General features: G+C 42.3%; 1 protein-coding gene and 1 long non-coding RNA gene across 22 annotated transcripts in view; one reads left to right on the top strand and one right to left on the bottom strand.

The window, feature by feature from the left end:
- PTPRF (protein tyrosine phosphatase receptor type F) overlaps positions 1–17,815 on the top strand; it is a 485,633-nt gene that overhangs the window by 398,407 nt on the left and 69,411 nt on the right. For all 20 annotated transcript variants that reach the window (XM_083742226.1, XM_083742229.1, XM_083742216.1 and 17 more), the window contains 3 exons: positions 380–490; positions 15,409–15,678; positions 16,977–17,558. In XM_083742226.1, coding sequence (XP_083598352.1) covers positions 380–490; positions 15,409–15,678; positions 16,977–17,558 — 963 coding nt within the window. The remainder of the gene's footprint in view (positions 1–379; positions 491–15,408; positions 15,679–16,976; positions 17,559–17,815) is intronic.
- LOC310846181 overlaps positions 1–17,815 on the bottom strand; it is a 394,522-nt gene that overhangs the window by 281,366 nt on the left and 95,341 nt on the right. The window lies entirely within an intron of this gene.

Here is a 17,815-nt window from a genome sequence, read left to right on the forward strand (position 1 = left end):
GATAATTAAAGGAAAGAGAGTAGTGCACCAAGATGCAAATTGGTTGTGTGAAGATGGTATTTGTTGTGATATTTCAACGAATAAACCTGAATTCTTTTGAAAGTTTCTGTGCTTGGTAGAAATGGATGTATTCCGTAAGAAGTGAATTGAAAAGGTGTCAGTAACTGTTTGCCTGTGCAGCTATAAAAACTGGACACAGCAGGTGCTTTTTAGCAACAACCAAGTGGAAGTGGTGTTTGGTGGACCCTCTGAGAAGTGCCATGCCACACATTTACCAGAAACCCTTTGTGTCCTAAGTTAGGGACACAGAGCAAAAATTTACATGTTTTGTAAATATATTATTGTAACCAATATTGTCTGTGTTCTATTTTCCACATAGGAGCTCTACAGATTGAGAACAGTGAAGAGTCAGACCAAGGCAAATATGAATGTGTCGCCACGAACAGTGCTGGGACCCGTTACTCTGCTCCAGCCAACCTTTATGTGCGAGGTAAAGTTGGAGAAGGCAAACTTCCATCCCTTTCTACCTTCTCTTCCGTGTCTACACCTTCTCTAATGACCCATGAGACGTTGCAGCGAGAGGTTACCTTTATGATGTATTGTAAATGATGAAACCAGTCATTGAGTTCAAGCCTTGGAAAGTCAATTCTTGCCACAATTTTTTTTCTTTATTTCATTTTTTTTTTTTTTGCCAGAGCTTCTTTAATGGTCAGACTGGTTAAACCACTGTCATAAAGGGGGCAGAAGTTCATGTTTAATTATTTGTATATTTTGTTAAACAAAAGCGTGTTGGGGGGATTTGTGAAATTAGTGGGTCTCTCTTTTTCTCACTGCCACCCTTTTTGGGGAGGGTTTATTTATTTTAATGAGATAAAGTTTTGAGCATTCATTTCATAAGCTTGACTTGTTCTCTTGCAGGTGAGTTGGTGCATCATGTTGACTCTGGAATAGCATGTTAGTTTCCATAAGCTCTCTTGGTCAACACCTTGTCAGCAACGGGGATTATTGCAGAAGCTATTAAAATAGCTTCCATTCCTGCTGAGAATCAGCTTCAGTTTGTTACATGAAGCCACTTTGCCAGACTGTTTTCTTAACTTGTTATTATTCCCAGATCTCAAAGTCTTTTCACTCACTACGTTAAATTTGATACAGAATTTTGTGTTTGGAGAGCAAAGAGTTTGGTACTTTATTAAAAGCTGATGAGTTTTCTGTTCTGTTTTACATGGGGACAATGTGTGTTCTCCTTGGCCAGACCTTGTATTAGCCAGGGATATTAATGTAAGACACCCCTTGGAGGTGTGTTTTGGTACTTACATAACAGTGGGAAAGAAGAAGAGTGTCAGTTTGGTGCCTTTGACTGGTTGGCAGTTAAACTCATATTTTATTCCTTCTTAGGTCCTGGATCTCAATAACTACCCATTTAGAAATACTGTTTCCATCTTCATTCCTTCCTCTGTCTTTTCTCTTTTCTCTCTTTCTCTGTCTCCCCACTTGACCGTTGCTTCCTAATACTCATGCACACGCCTTTTATTTGTGGGGTGGAGGGGAGCTGCCTTAACCAAGCTAAGGAAGAGTTATTCCCAGGAGAAGCCAAAATGACTTACTGTGTGATTGCTTCTAGGTCTCTCGGTTACTCTCATTGTGTTCAGCACTCATTTTCTACAGGTGCCGTTTCATCTTGCAGAACAATTTCAACATACAAATCTGTACGATGCTGAAATTTCAGATAGTCTCAGAACTCTTTATCTGTGCAGCAGAAATGCCCATTTCTCAAGCATAATGTGCTTATTATTGACCTTATATACCCTGTACTGTGTGTGTGTGTGTGTGTGTGTGTGTGTGTGTAGTCAGCTCTAGTAAAAATAATGTTATATCTCCCCAGAGTAAAGGGAGGGTGTTTGTTTGAACATATTTCATGTTTACATTGTTGTGTAAATTTTTGGACATTCTTAATCACTTTCGCTTTTTTCCCCCAAGTATCTTTCTCTGTGTCAAGCCTTTCCGAAAAAGCTTGGGAAGGCTAATGTTTCACCTGAACACACAGCTTGCCAAGGCAAAGAAACCTCACCTTTAAACCTGGCTGATTCCCTGTTTGTTGAGACTTTCTTTATTTAGCTAGAGAACTCCCCTTAGATTCTAAGGAGTGCAGTAAACTGTGACCCCAGGTTTGATGCGAAGAGCAGGTTGTTCAGCTAGCTGGCTGGCTCTCTCTGGAGATAAGGTGACACAAGCCAAGCTTCTAGTAAGGTTCTGTTTCTAGCCCTGTGTGTGAGGCTCATTTTCTATTAACTGTTGTATTTCTCAGGCATAAATTTCGAAACAAGCCTCTTTTTATTGCGTATAATCTTTACAAGGTTGGACTCCAAGCTGCAGGATTGAGATAAAGCCCCATAGTATATAAAATACAGGTTACTCCATAAATTGTCCCCTGTGGAGGTTTGCCATATGTACTGTTTCTCGGACTATATTTGTGCCGGCGGCTTCGTTTTATAGAACAAAATAGACACCCTAACCAGCCCAGTGAAAGACTTTCACCATTCCTTTGGCTCCCAATCCATTGCTAAAGCAGGAGGCTACTTCCCTTGTTTGAGAAAACAGACCAGGATGTATGCACAAATATTATCCACATGTTATATTACTGAAACCATACAAGTTTCATGTCACTAGAGGCAAGGAATACTGTAGCCACGATGACCCCTTCTTGCTTGCAAAGTGTCCTAAGGTAGGGTTGGCTTGCATCAGGGGATGGAGTATTCAGTTTTCCCACTGCTGTTCCTGTGTGGGTGTGTATATGCGCGCGCACACACACACACACACAGAGAGAGAGAGCTGCTTTTATCCCAAACAAGGTTCTGGATTCCTGGTAACTTTGAAATCACAGGTCTGAACCCTCACAAACGAAAAGATGAGGGTTGTAGTTTCAAGGGAAAGTGGCTGGTAAAGGAAGATTAAGAATCACTTTTACTCCTTTCCCTTTACTCCTCCTCCCTCCTTGCACTGCATCCCCTTGCAACAGCACTTTGCAAGGGAGGAGGAGGAACCATTCAGGGGTTTGTTACCCATAGCTGCAACATAACATGTAGCTTGTCCCTTACCCTTGTTCAGATGTGCATCCAAAGAGTTAGAAGCATCCTACAGTGTGTGGTCTCTGTGTAGCTCTGAGAAGAGTAAATGGCAAGCCACAGTAATCTGTGTAGCTGGCGCCTCCAATGCCATATAGTTTTCTGTGTGTATAATATAACCTGCATGTATAATAACCAAGCACTTTTCCTTAGTGCTCATATCATTTTCATAACTCCTCTCAATAATCCTTACACTCTGTAAAATAGACCACTACAAGTATCCACATACTGCAAATTAGGGAGTGAAACTGAGAGAGACCTGCTTATTGGGAGCAAATCATAGCTGAGTTCTTTGAACTGGGTACTTCCTCTCTCTTAGACCACACCTTTAACCACTTCCCTACATCAACTAATCTTGTGTACATGGGGGAAAACAGTCAGTGGGAAAAGGAGATAATTCTTTCCATGAATAAAATATAGCATGCATGTGAGCTGGAGGATGGTCTGAGTAGCTGTACATAGGCTGAATGTGGTTTGTGGATCTCAGATGGTTGGATTAGCTCTTGCGGCATCCTACCAAAATATTTTTTTCTCTCTCCTAGCAACCTTATAAGTTGAAATGGTTGTCACTTGGCCTCTTCTGCATTTTCTGTCAGTTTTTCCCAACCAGCTTCAGTGGATACAAACTCCAGGGTAGATAATTTGGTTTAGTTATATTCCTCCTGCACATAAAAAAGTTTGCTCTCTGAGCCACATCGCTTAAGAGTTCTTGAGTGCTGTAAAACCAAAATAAATTGAGCATCAGCTAAGAGTTACCTATCTCTGTGTCATCCAGATTAGGTCAGCCCTGTTAGTAATGCCATTTTGAAGGAATTTTTTTTTATGAACAATAAAATTGCTAATTGAATCAACTATTAAAGTAAAATGTTGACCTACAAAACCAGAGATTGGTTAGGCTGCAATCCTGTACCCACTTATTTACATGGGAGAAAGACCCACTGAATTCAGTGGGAGTTGCTTCTGAGTAAATAGATGGAACTGTTACTACCTATCTGTACAAAAAGCTGATCACATTGTGACTTTTTTAAAAATGTTAATCTTCATAAGCCTTATACAGAAAGGTGCTATGATTAAAAAAAACACCAACTTTACACTGCGATAAGGCATGTCTTGCCCTTTTTCTATGCACAACTAGCTGGTAAGAGTTAGCATGTAAAGATTTTAAACAGGAGTTCTTAAAAATAAATATTAAGCAAGCACACCTGTTTCTTTGTCACAGACTTCTCCAGTATGATGAAATGCATTGTATTGTTAGTTAAATTATAACAGCTATTTCTAAATGGGCATCTATACGTACAAATTGGCATATACAATTTTTAGGCAAACCAGTGCCCTCTTTTGTCCTCTTTTGGGGTGATGGATTTTCTTGTTTGGGGTGGGGGTTATTGTACAAGTAGTCACCCTAACTGTTACCACTTTGACTCTTCTGCAGAGGATAGGAGAATGTGCTATAAGGTTTATACATAAATTATCAAAGTGATTGGGGTACTGGGAGCTTCTCTGACCTTATCAAAGTAATCAGGGTTAGTAGGAGTTTCTCAACCTCTTCATTTACTTTCTGTTTCTCTGTGGAATACTGGGGAACAGCATTGTGCCTTCTGATTGCTTGTCCAATATCACATTTGTTATTTTGATGCTGTTGCCCCTCATCAAGTGAGACTAGCAGTTGCTGTCAGACTACTGACAGATGGGGCCCATGAAACATGAACACTTAAGGCCTTTCTTGGCTCCTGTAGGTGATAGCAGAACTTGAGGTTGTGGTGTCAGGTATATTTTGCATATATTGCTCTTTCCATGGAAGATGTAAACTACTGCACTTCTTACTGTCATGCTTTTAAGTCCCAGTGTTCTGAAAAGAGCAGAAGGACTTGCTTCCTGCAGTGCCAGAGATAAGGGATGAAGAGAAGGGCTCTGGGGAGAAAGTGAGCATTCCAATTCACTAGGTGTTGGCATATTTACTGATAAAGCAGGCACAATTTCAACATGAGATGAGGTGTAGCTGCTTCCATCCAGGGTCTTTCCAGAGCAGACTCAGCTGCAGATGTTCATTTCCTATAATCCATTAGTATAAGAAGTGATTAAGAGATAATCCAGCAATTAGTAACAAATTACAGGCCCCAAGATCATTCTTGACTGACAGGCTAGAAAGTTATCTGTTTGTATTAGTGTGCTTCATACGTGAACCTTGCTTACTGTAATCTAAAGTACAAACACATGTGGGCAAACCATTACAGCTTGCCTGGCCTGGGCTTTGTACTGATGAGTTGTATAGCATTGCTGTGCACCTCAGATAGCACAGTCTTCTTTTCATATTGCCTACCTCAGTGTTAGTTCCTTTTTTGTGGAATGCTGGTAATTTTGCAAAGTAGTTGCCTCTATGCAACTACTTTTCACTGGGGTAGTAAAACTGTATCTGGGCTGATACATTTCAGACCGCTAGTGGGGTTCACATGATTCAGTGCTCTCTTTCCTATAAAAATATCATTTCCACCTAGAAAACTAAATGTCAAAGGGAAAGATTCTAGCCTAGCCTTCTCTCAGAGAATACTAATTTATTAACGTACAGGAATTATTATTAATATTTTGGCTCCATATTGGCGAATCTTTATGTAATCCTCCTATCTGTACTCTGAAGCGGTACAGCCCCAGACACAGGTCTGCTCACCTCATTGAGAAATGTAGGTATGCACTGGGGAACTGAGCCAAAATTCAAACCCACCCAAATTGCTGAACTCCCAAAGATTTGAACCTTTTTTAATAGGAAGGTTATATAGCTGGGATTCTAATCTCTTCATACAGCAGATTAGGTTCAAATAATAGAATTTTACAAACAATCATTTGACTACATATCCAAAGGCGGAACCTTTAGCATCTTCCCATCATCCCCTGAAACAACTGTGGAACTACAAATGTGGTACAATCCTCCTGTCACACTCAGAAAAGACAAAGTATTTTTTCCATTCACTCCCGGGTGGTGACAAAGGAGTAAGCAGAACCAAAACTATATTTTGACTTTCTGTACTTAACGGCTACTGCAACACACTTCATTCTGGTCCTTTAGCAAGTGAGCACATACTCTTCGCTTCTATGCAAAGAGAGGAGTACAGTGCTTCCTTTCCCCTTCCTCCCCCACATCTATTGTGTATCAGTGCTGAGAATATGCACTGTGGAGTATATCTTAGCTTCCATGGTACTTCTTGGTGCAGTCTGTTTAAGGAGCAGGTAGTTGGCTGCACATCACGAAAACTAGCTGAAATCCCATCCTCTCTCATCCTTGCAAATGAATTACAGATGGAACCAACCATACAGTGTATATCTTTCCCATTAAGGGTTTTAATTGAGAGTGTGTTCTGCCGACAGGCAATGTTCTCCCCCCACACCCGCCATGCCGTTTCCCACACTTAAAATGTGACTCATAAGCAGTTTCTAACCACCAGAACAGTCTCTGCATTCTCTCAGCAAGGGTTCAATTTCAGGCGATTCACCACAGATATTAGCTGCTATAAGGTCATTCCTGCAAAGGAAACGAGGTCTTCCATGCCCTTCAGGGAAACACAACTAACCTCTTACTATCTCTCCTGCAGGAACAAAAACAGGAATGTACTGGATTGCCCTGCTGATTTGGGGTGATCGTTGCTTTGACTTCTTGCCCTCCTTTCTTTCCCAGTTCAGTGCATCAGGGGTCCTGGCACAGCAACTGGTTCATACTGCACTAATGTTTCTCTGCTGCTTTTAGCTCTGTTTGGAAAGAGGCTCTTCATGCTTAAAGAATTCCCATTGTTCACCAGGACTGCTTCCTCTGTGTTGAGGAGTGATGGGGCGTGTGTGCAGATACTGAGCTGTGTGAGAGAGGCAGGTGGGGGTTAAAGTGCCTCCGCTACTGTCTGTACAGTTGGAATGGAGCTTGGCACTTGACTGAAAATCTTGTGGTGTCTGAAATGTGGTGGGTATGTCCATGAGTGTGTGCACACTTGTTCTTGCCTGTACTTGGCCAGAAGTGGGGGCAGCCTACCAAAATCAACTTGGCTCTTGGTGTTCCTGGGGCATGTGTTCCTATATACTGATGGTCTGCTTGTGTGCATCTGGATGAGGAAGAGAAGCTGAATCCAGTGTTCTGTGGCAGGAATGTTTGTGTGTGTGTGCGCGCAGTTGCACAGTGGGTAGTCCTGGCCGGTCTCTACCATCATGTCTTGTTGTTTCAGTGCTGTGCAGACACATGCAGCTTGGCCTGTTTTTACTCTCTGTGTTTTTCCTTGTCTTTTTTTATTCCCTTCTCATCTTCATCGCACAATGTCATCAAACAAAACAAACTTTCATCTCTCAGATCCGCGAGAAGGTTGGTCCTTTTCACTTCTTATCCATCTACAGTATGCCACCTCTGATGAGACTTTTCCAGTAGGGGATGGAGAGCCAGCCCTGCAAGGGGAGGGTCTGATGGCCCCTGGCTCTCTGCCAGGCACTGCCATAGCAGGCCTGAATCTGCTTCCTAATTGCTATGTCCTTGCTGACAGCATTGACCACACTGCTTGCATGCCTTTTGTCGCTTGATGTTTAAAATGCACAGACCCTTATCTGCATGCAGTCCATCCCAAAGATTTCCGTGTTTTGAGATGGGAATGGGGTGCATGTACATAGAGAGTAGGCAGCAGAGTGGGTTTTGCCTTAATCTGTTACTTTGTTAGACTCCTGTGTGACCTTTCCTTTTTGTTGAGGAATGCAAAGTACTGATTTGAAGTTTTGGTCAGGGTGGACACCACTCACTCACAGTGTAAGTTGCTTGGTATAGAGTAGGAAGAGGAAGGAGCAACTGATAGAGGCATCATAGCTGCCTTTTTAACACATTGAATTCATTCCACATCACACTTGCCTTTGAGATGCTGTGTTTATGATACATGCAAAGCACCACTGATGTAATTGAAAAAGCAGAGTTTTTTCATGCTGGATCATTTTTGTTTATAAGATTGATGCCTGTATACCTGAAACCTAGGGACTTCATTCTTCCCTGGACAAGGACTCACTCAGCAAGGGCAACAACTGTACTAGAGAAAGGAAGGTGTGCCATTATCTTACCTGCCTTTTTTTTTATTGACAGTGCTGTGTTGCACCAAGATATTAAACAAAAGGTGATTGGTAGACATCAAAATTAGCAGGTGGCTTAAGCTACTCCAATATTTCCATTGAAGTTCAACTTCTGTTCTAAGTGAGGTATTTTCAAAATGGTGCTGAGTATTGAAATTAAGGGAGGATGTTGCCTGGACTTAGCAGTGCCATAACCTGAAGCAATTCCTATTGATATATCAACAACTTTCTCTGACCCAAGGTAGTATTCCTTTGATGAAAGAAACAGAATCCATAACTTTATAGGCCCTAAAATGACCAATTAATAGAGAATGGTGGATATTGAGAGTTGGGAAATGTCTATGCATTAGTTCTGAAGGGGGATAATGTTCATCCTTCAGTCCACATGATCCACTATTGCATCCCTTATGTTCCCACACTTTTTCCTGTGTACCTGTAATGATCATAGGACAGTGACTACCCTATTCTGCATGCCAGGACTTATGGTTGGAGTCTGTACTTTAATAATAATAATAATAATTTTTATTTATACCCCGCCCTCCCCAGCCAAGGCTGGGCTCAGGGCGGCTAACAAGCAATAATAAAAACAAGTTGAATGAATACAACTTAAAAACAAAATTAAAATACAACATTAAAATATTAAATATTAAAATGTAGCCTCATTGCAGGAGGAGAAAGGAAAAGAAAAAAGAAAGAGGGGGAGGGAATCAAAAAGCACCTACTCTTCCAAGTTACTCTTCTGTTGTTTGTGCTTCTTGTTTAGCACAATAGCACTAAAATACATGAAGCCTGAGACACTGCTATTTGGACATTCCTTTAAACCAAGACTCCTCAATCTGCTACACAGCCATACGAAGTGAACTTCATTAGAATTAGAATTAGAACTTGTTTAATGAGCTGTCATTGCAGTTGTCCCAGAGCTGTTGCTTTTGTTTTCATTTTAGTTCTCTGAATATGCTCCCCTTAACAAGGGGAGAAAGTTTTATTGTTTTCAGCCATAAACCAAAGCTTGTTTAGGGCAACATTGCATGTGATCCTGGCAGGAATTGAAGCTGAGAGATAGTGAAACAATCTGAAGCTGCACAGATTCTGTTTGCCTGGCACTTTCATGTCTAAGGTCAAGTAACCTGAAAAAATTAAATCCCTTCTTCCAGTGGAACCACCAGCATATATCAATAGCAAAAGTAGCCTTGATTGACAGATATACGCTTAGGGCTGTTTCATGCATTATGCTTACACCTTCACATATTAAAATCATAAGTGTGACTTCCATTTTCTCCAGTGCACAAATGGGTGTGTTTTATTTTTATTATTAGTTACACTTTGCAAACCATATATAAACATCATTAATGTTATTCACAAGTGTTATGTACACACTTCTCTATAATTCAGCATATCTCAATTTATATGCTCAGAATTCATTTTAAATCCAACTTTTTGTTCCAGTTTCATTAACATATATCATATTCTGCATCTATAAATAAAATTTCTAATTCCTTTAGGTTTCCATTCCATCCAGTTAAGCTTCCATAAAGCTATTTAAAAATCTATCAGAATACTTCATCTAGCAAACAGCTTTTCAGTTGTCTTTCTTTCTTTCTTGTTTCAAAGCCACAACCACTAGCCTGTGGAAAACAGGCACTATTTTCACACTATATTCCCAGATGTACATGTTTCCCAACACCCTTGTGAGAAAAAGGCATATGTGGAACAGCCCTTGACCAGGATGTTGCTTGGTCCCAGCCCACGAGAAATGTCCCAAAGCTCAAACATTTAATGGGGAGAGATATGTTAGATGCTAAATATTCCAGTGGGATGTTCCAAGCCTTATAATTTGTTTGGCACTGATAATTACATCTTAGTTTTTGTCGTCCCCCCCAGCTTTACTTACAACTGTGTACTGTTCACCCATGCATTTAATTATTGCTCTACGATTGCTACCAGGTTATTTATTAAGGAGTTGTTTTATCTTGATATAGCAGCTCTTTTCTCCCCCCCCCCCTTAATGTTGTGTTATTTTCAGAAGTGAATGAATGCAAATTCCAGAGCTGCAGAGTCTGCCTCTCCCTTGCTTTGCTATTAGCGTGTCACCAGGCCGAACCGTGATAGGTCTTTGGCATTGCTCTGGAGTAATGATAGATCCTCTTTTATATGGGGTTGTCAGCGCAAATAATTAGCTCTAAAAGTTATAGCTGAAATATAATCCAAAAATGACTAGGCCCTGTTTTGGAAATTGTCTATAAAATGTCAGCACTCAGGGATGTATTGGGAACATAAATAGTGAGGCATTGTTTGAACAGGAGTTTAGACTCTAAATGCATCTTTCTTTTCCTTCCAGTCTTCTCCCTCCTGCTGGTGATTCTGTCAATAGATTGTGAGGCCCTAGGAACTACCTTTCCATCAGAAGATATTGTTTAAAACAGTAATGACAAGTATGAGAAGGGGGGTGGAGGGGTTATTCAGATCTGATAATTTTTCCAGTTTGCCCGCCTTCCAGAAGCAGTTGTGATAAAGCAGAGTAAGATAGAGCCGTGGACACTGGACAATACAGGAGGAAGGATTGTTCAGTTTCCCAACAGCATTGCTTTACCCCAGCGTTCCCGCAAAGCCAGAAACAAAACCATACATGTAAGCTGACCCAGGTAGCAAACTTGTGCAGGTGTCAGGAAAATGAGATTTATATTATGGAAGAATTGAGAGAGGAAGCAGTTGTCTTTGGCATGAACAGCTTATTAAAGCAGTTTCGCTACCTGAAGGAGGGGATCAATTTGCATAGTCTCCCGCTCAAAATTAAGATATCTTGAATAAAATGTTTTGCGAAAGACAAAATTATATTGCAATGATGGTTACTACCTTGCCGTTGTTTCTGGATGGTTCTGGCATTTTGTCACAACTAAGAGTGCTAAAAGCTAAATCAAGACTCACAATGTTGAACTTTAATTAATACTCTAGAATCTGGAAACAACTTTTGACAAAGATTAAAATCCCTAAGCACGTCATGGTCCGATGCAATACTTGCAGAAGATGAAGTGGGGTTTGTGTATGAGATTTTAAAGTCAGACTATGAAAAGAGTTGAAGCTTTGCGAGTGACAAAAGCAAATTGCTTATTAAGGAATTTTTAAAAATAACACACCATTGATCCTACTGTCCAAAAGTGCTAACAACAACAACAACAGGAATTCATCTTTTACTGTAAATTAATTTTGGCTGGCTGGTGCCTTTCACTTTTAGTGTGACTCTAGCACTCCTTCTGTTATTATTTTCCAGTGGCCTTCTCTTAGCTCTGCTGCAGTAATCAATTAATAGTTGTTAAAACTGCCCAGCTTTTAGCAATTGCTTAGTGCCTGGAGTTTCCCATGATGGAAGTAGAAAAGTGATGGGAGGAGGACTTTTAGTGAGATGACCTCAGTGTTTTTATGAAATCCGAGAAGCAGCTGCTCTAATCTGAGCTAAGCAGGTTGATTGATCCATGCACATTTATTCTGGATGCAAGGAAGGTGCACGCTAATGCATGCTAAATTATTAACACTTCTCCACCTCCCTTTGTGGTATTGCCTGCGTCTCCCCTCCCCACCTTCCAGAATGTGGAGCTGGTCTCTACTGGTGTGTTCTTATCACCTCCACTGCTGTGAGATGGCTCAGAATATGTCACTTACTTTCCACCTTGACTGCCAAATGATTGCCCTGCATGCTTCATTCCGTAGGGAAGCCTGGGGGATTTTCCTCTTTTGTGAGTCATATAGGATGCCATGCTCTGGGATGAATAACAGTGAATTTCATGTTCGATAGTCTGCTGAAATAAACCTTGAACACCATTACCCATAGACCTTTACAATAGTTTTCCCCATGTGGTTTCTTCCAAAATACCCAAGTTGCTCACTTCTGCTTTATCTAAAAAGAGTTTACAGAAAACAAAACAAAAAAACTCTGACAAATTCTGCTGAGAAAAGAAGTCATGATAGTGTGAATGATACTGGAAATATTTAGGAGGCATCTACTCTCGTTTGGTCCTTGTGATTTGCTTTGTAAATTGGAAGAGCACCCGGGGCAAGGCAAGTAATTTGCACCCCCTAACCCATGGATTTTAGCACTCAAGTCTCTTCCGCCCCCGCCCCCCCGATGTTGCGCCCGGTGCAGGCGGGCCCCCCCTGCACCCCCCACGCTACGCCACTGGAGTCTTCACAGCCTTAGTGTGGGAGCTGTTCCTGCCACCACCCCTTCTGACCAACAGAAACAATCTATTCTGCTTGCACAGTGCAGTACTTAGGCAACGTATTGTGGCTGGAGGACAATTTGTTGAGGCTAGGTCATTAATAGGGCAACCTAGGGCAGGAAGAAGGCAAGCATTTTTTTGGAAATGAAACAGTGGAAACTGAGTGAAGAACTAAGGCAGCAGCCTCACTTTTGCACCTTTGTGCCCTGTAACCAATCTCGAACTGTTGCTGCATCAACGTACCAATAGGAAAGAAAAGGTTCATCAGCTTAGTGTCTGTGTTGGCCTTAGGGAGATGCATATCTCTGCTCAGTCATAAGAGTGACATTTGGCTGAGTCGTCTTGTGGAATCAGAAGTGCTCTGATTTCCGATCCTCTTTTTGAGTAACCTACCCCTGGGGAAGGGGCTTGCCTACAGCCTTTCTTTAAATCGGCTTGGTTTTGTGTGGGGATGGGGGGGGGGAGAGATTTTCATTGCCATTCATCCTGTGGCTAGGCTAGAAGAGACTCCTCTCTGATACATTGTCGAGTAACCTTTTCTCTTCCCCTGCCGCTAGAATAGTAAACAGAAGCTTTCAAAAAGGGCGAGAGGTTTTCTCGATAGCTCTTTGCTGAATGAACTAAAGCGCTTATCGGCAGATTCACAAGCCGTGTTCTTTCTTCCCAAGCATGGTCTTGACAGGTCTTTTTACGGCCACAAAGGAGATAGCTGGGGACTGATGTCTGAGAGATATGTCAGGGAACGCTGTTCTGGTGGAGATTCACTCTAATTCTAACCACTGCTCATGCATGCACCTGAAGGTGGCTTAGGTAATCGGAGGTAGTTGTAGGAGTATCTTGCTTGGTTCTCACTGGAGTGGATGGCAGAGGTGGTTTCTGCATGCTACTGAATTCTTTCAGCCCTTCTGCATGAATTCCTTCCAGTCTCATTCCTGTTCCTCGTGCTTGCCTATCTGTGCATTTCAACCTTCCCACCCTTGTTTTTTGTCAAGATTTTATGTAGCAGCAGCTTTCCCATACCTGGCCTCTTTCCTGTCTGGCGCATGTCAAGTCAATTAATTATTGCCGTGCACGAGCCTGTTGTGTTACTACTCAAGCTTGCTTTTCTTTGAGACCAGTTTGGTTGGTGAGCGGGTGGGAAGTTGGTTGGTCCCTGGAATAAAACACAACAAATGAACAAACCTCTTCATGTACTGGCTCAATACCATGTTCATTGTGGGGTGGAGAACGAGTCCTGCCTCTTGCCGATCAGAACCAGGCTGCGTTGGACAACCACCCCATCATGTTGATCCATTGCCATGTCCATTAAATACCAGGGTATTCTCATAACTCTGTTAGAGCGCTGATTTGCTTTAATTTCTGTCTTGTTTGGGGGTGCACTCCCCTGTCAGGCAGGGAGCAAGCCTTTCACTGGTGACCATGCACACAATTATTGATCTGAGATTGAACAATTGATTAAAAGGAACAACCCACTAGATTATAGATTTAGACATTTGATAACATGCACATTATCATTATGGGAGGGCCCCTTTTAAAAAGCTGGTGAGGAGCTGATGAGCTCTGCTTTGTCACTGTTGACAGCATTGTCTAATTTATCCCCAAACCCCCACTCTGTTGTACATTCTAATGTGGGGGCTTCTATGTTCAGTCTATTTCTGTGAGTCTGCTGGTTTGGGAATGAATCATCAAAGAGAGCTCAAGCGAAATTTGATTAGGGGAAGTGTCAGGCTGAGCCGAGTCTTGTCAGCCTGTCTGTCAGCAGCTGCCCCTTTTCTAACGAGATTTTGTGGTGCTGGAGATGACACAGGAGGCGGCCCAGCATGAGGCAGTCTCAGTGGGCTTTAGCCCCTGAGCAGGTCTCTCCCATCTTGCTAACAAATAGTCCACCCCACTGCTTTCCAGCTAACCCTGTCCCTCTGCATTGCAGCTCTTCACTACTCTGCCAGCCCTGACTCTGTGGACTGGAGAGGCTGTGATATTAAATGTGTAGTGACATCTCCATTCCAGAAAAGCAGGCTTCCCAGAAGAGACACATTGCACCCTCCCTCCCACACTTTTAATTTTTTATTTTATTGTATGTATTTGAAATGAGTTTGCCCAGAGGAGACAAAGATTTACTATGTTCAGTTGTGTTCCTCTATCCCTCCTTAAATTGGCCCATAACACTGGCCTTAAAGAAGGGTCCTGATTTCTCAGTGTCATTTCCCTGACTGATGTGTGTACAGCAAACAGCTGGGGCACTTTAGCCGATCTAATGGTTTGTCTACAGAATAACCCAAGTGAGACTTTTATATGAATAGATGCTGTGTGATGAAATAAGGAGTGTTCTTTCTCCTGGAGCACATTCCCAATGGGAGAGAGGACCCTGTCACCCAGGCCCTCTGCTGTCACTTGGATCTGATCTCCTGTCTATTAGGATGAAGCTCCTACCCAACAAGGTGTTCTGATCTGGCTGTGAGGTGCCCCAGGCTCACTGCTGAATCTTGCACAGGAACACTGTTTTAGCTAGCAGTAATGCATGCAGTAATTTAAAAATAAAACCCTGAGGCTGCCCCTGCAAGATAGGTTTGTCCTGCAGGTTGCTTTGCTGTGAAACCAACCAGTAGTAGCTTATTCCACCTTGCAGAGGTTCTGCACACCCTATGGACAGGGAGTGAACATATTTTCTAATTAGTGGGTACATTTGAAACAAGGAGACATTTTAGTGTCCGTAATGTAACTTAGTTGAGAGAACAATAATGGTGGCAGTCCTATAGTTGAGCTCCTGCCGAAAACACCAGTGGCTCAAAGAGAGAACCTTGGGTATGAAATTTGGCAGAGCAGTGAACAGCTCTTGTTCAGAATTCTTTTTTTCTTTTCTTCTTTTCTGGATTGATTTGCTACTACTTAGAAGAAATGTTGATCCTTCCCCCACCCCCACCCCTTGGGTATGGAGCAAGTGAATATCAATGGTCTAGGCTGTGACCCTACTAGTTGTCTATTCCTTGTTTCAGTGCGGCGAGTGTCCCCTCGATTTTCAATCCCTCCAAGTAACCATGAGGTGATGCCTGGAGGGAGCGTGAATCTCACATGTGTAGCAGTGGGGTCCCCAATGCCCTACGTGAAGTGGATTGTCGGAGACGTGGAGCTGACGAAAGAAGATGACATGCCAATGGGCAGGAATGTTTTAGAGTTGACCAACATCACACAGTCGGCCAACTACACTTGCGAAGCCATGTCCTCACTGGGGGTAATCCATGCAACAGCTCAGATCACTGTCAAAGGTAAGAAGTTGCTCCATGATATCCTATACCTCTGCATGGTACCAGGTAGCAGAATGGGGTACACTTGTGACATAAGCCCTACTCAGTCATTATTGGTGTGAATGGGGAACCTGAGTACAAAGATGCTGTGGAGCTTCACCATTAGCCCTGTCCCCATTGTTGCACAGGTCTTTCCAGCTTCTCGTATGTTCACGGCAAACATCTGTAGCAGGGAGTCTGCTGTACATGTGTAGACTTTTAAGACACATCACGTGTGCCTCCCCCCCACCCCACCCCGTCTCTGTTACCCAACATTTATCTCCCAGGGTTTTCTTATTTGTTTTCTTGTAAAATAGAGGTTTACTTACAGTGCATAAATGGAATGGCCAAACATCAGAATTATAGAGCAAGTCTCTGGGAGAAATAATAAGGCCTCTCCACTGTCATTCAAGAGCCCTGCCCAAGAGCTAATATTTGTTTGGTTTGTGCGTGTATCTGGATGGTGTGAAATGGCATCCAGGACAGCACATCTCTGTCAGGTCACTTGAAAAAGCTTTGTGGGAGCACCTGTCTTTCAGTTCTGTTACCTTACTAAACATCTTATAACCTAATGTGATTTCAGTATTTACATTAATACAGCTCCAGAGGGTGATCATTATGGGAGTCAGGGAGTCTCTCAATCTTTTCTTCATGATCATAAATGTTTTCCTTGTGCCTAGCCAGTACATAGAAGGATCCCAAGATAGTAGAACACAGTACTGATCACAAATTTATCTTTTTTGGATAAATGGCTGATGTGATCAGTTGTGCTAAAGTAGTTCTGCTTTCTTGTTAATGCTCGGAACTTTCATAACAGGATTGGCTTCCTTAACATCCCACCACAAAAATATGCTTGCCACAAGTCCCTGCAGTCCGCATATTCTTGCTCTTGCAGCAACAGTAGACATGGAACTACTTTTGCCCCAGTATACTTTCTGAAAAGCCCATGAACCTGGCTTCCTAAAGTGTACCTCAGCTGAATAACCCTTTCTGCTTTAGAAAACCTGACTTGGTTCCTTGTTTAAATTACCTTTATTTAGCCAGCTGCCAGCAAGTGCTTTGAGCACATCTAATAACATGATTGCTGTGTTTACTCTTCCATTAAGAAGCACTTCAAGCAATATATGGTAATGTGTAATATAAAAATGTACGTTCTTGACTATGAAATGATTTCTGCCTTTAAAGGAAAATGTTAGCAAGCATCTAAGCCTCCTTTATAGCTCTGCACATTACAGCATTTGCACTAATCAAATTACTGACATTGTGCTTTTTGCTTTCAGCTCTTCCAAAACCTCCAATGGAGCCATTAGTAACGGAGACGACAGCTACCAGTGTGACACTCACCTGGGACTCAGGAAATGCTGACCCTATCTCCTACTATGTCATCCAATATAAGTCCAAGTCATTAGAGGGCACTTTCCGAGAAGTAGATGGTGTGGCAACCACCCGCTATAGCATTGGTGGCCTAAGCCCCTTCTCAGAATATGAGTTCCGCATTATTGCTGTAAACAACATTGGCAGGAGTCCCCCTAGTGAGTTGGTGGATGCACGGACAGGAGAGCAAGCTCCATCAAGCCCACCCCTCAAAGTGAAGGCACGGATGCTGAGTTCCAGCACCATGCTGGTCCAATGGGAACAACCTGAAGAGCCCAATGGGATGATCCGTGGCTATAGAGTGTACTACACCATTGACCCCCACCTACCACTCAGCAAGTGGCAGAAACACAACACTGATGATCATCATCTCACCACTGTAGGAAGTTTGATAAATGGGGCCACCTATAGTATTCGTGTCTTGGCTTTCACCTCAGTAGGAGATGGACCCCCTTCTGATGCCATCCAGATAAAGGCCCAACAGGGTGGTATGTATGTTTTGTGTGAGCTCTATTCCTTCTCTGTCCTACTGTTTCCAAGAGCTAATATTTTGAGCTGAGGTTGAGGTGTGATCCAGAGACTTTAGGGATTTGGTAGGCAATTTGTCCTTTTCAAATAGGTGTTCCAGCAGCATAGTTGCCAGCATAGTTAACAGTTGACTTAAGCATAGTTGTGGATAATTTGGTTAATCACTAGTTTGAGAAAGAACATAGTTGTCTTTGTTTGAACCTGGAGCTTAGGAGAA

Source organism: Podarcis gaigeae, assembly GCF_964106915.1.
Source record: "Podarcis gaigeae genome assembly, chromosome: 6".
NCBI classification, from domain to species: domain Eukaryota; kingdom Metazoa; phylum Chordata; class Lepidosauria; order Squamata; family Lacertidae; genus Podarcis; species Podarcis gaigeae.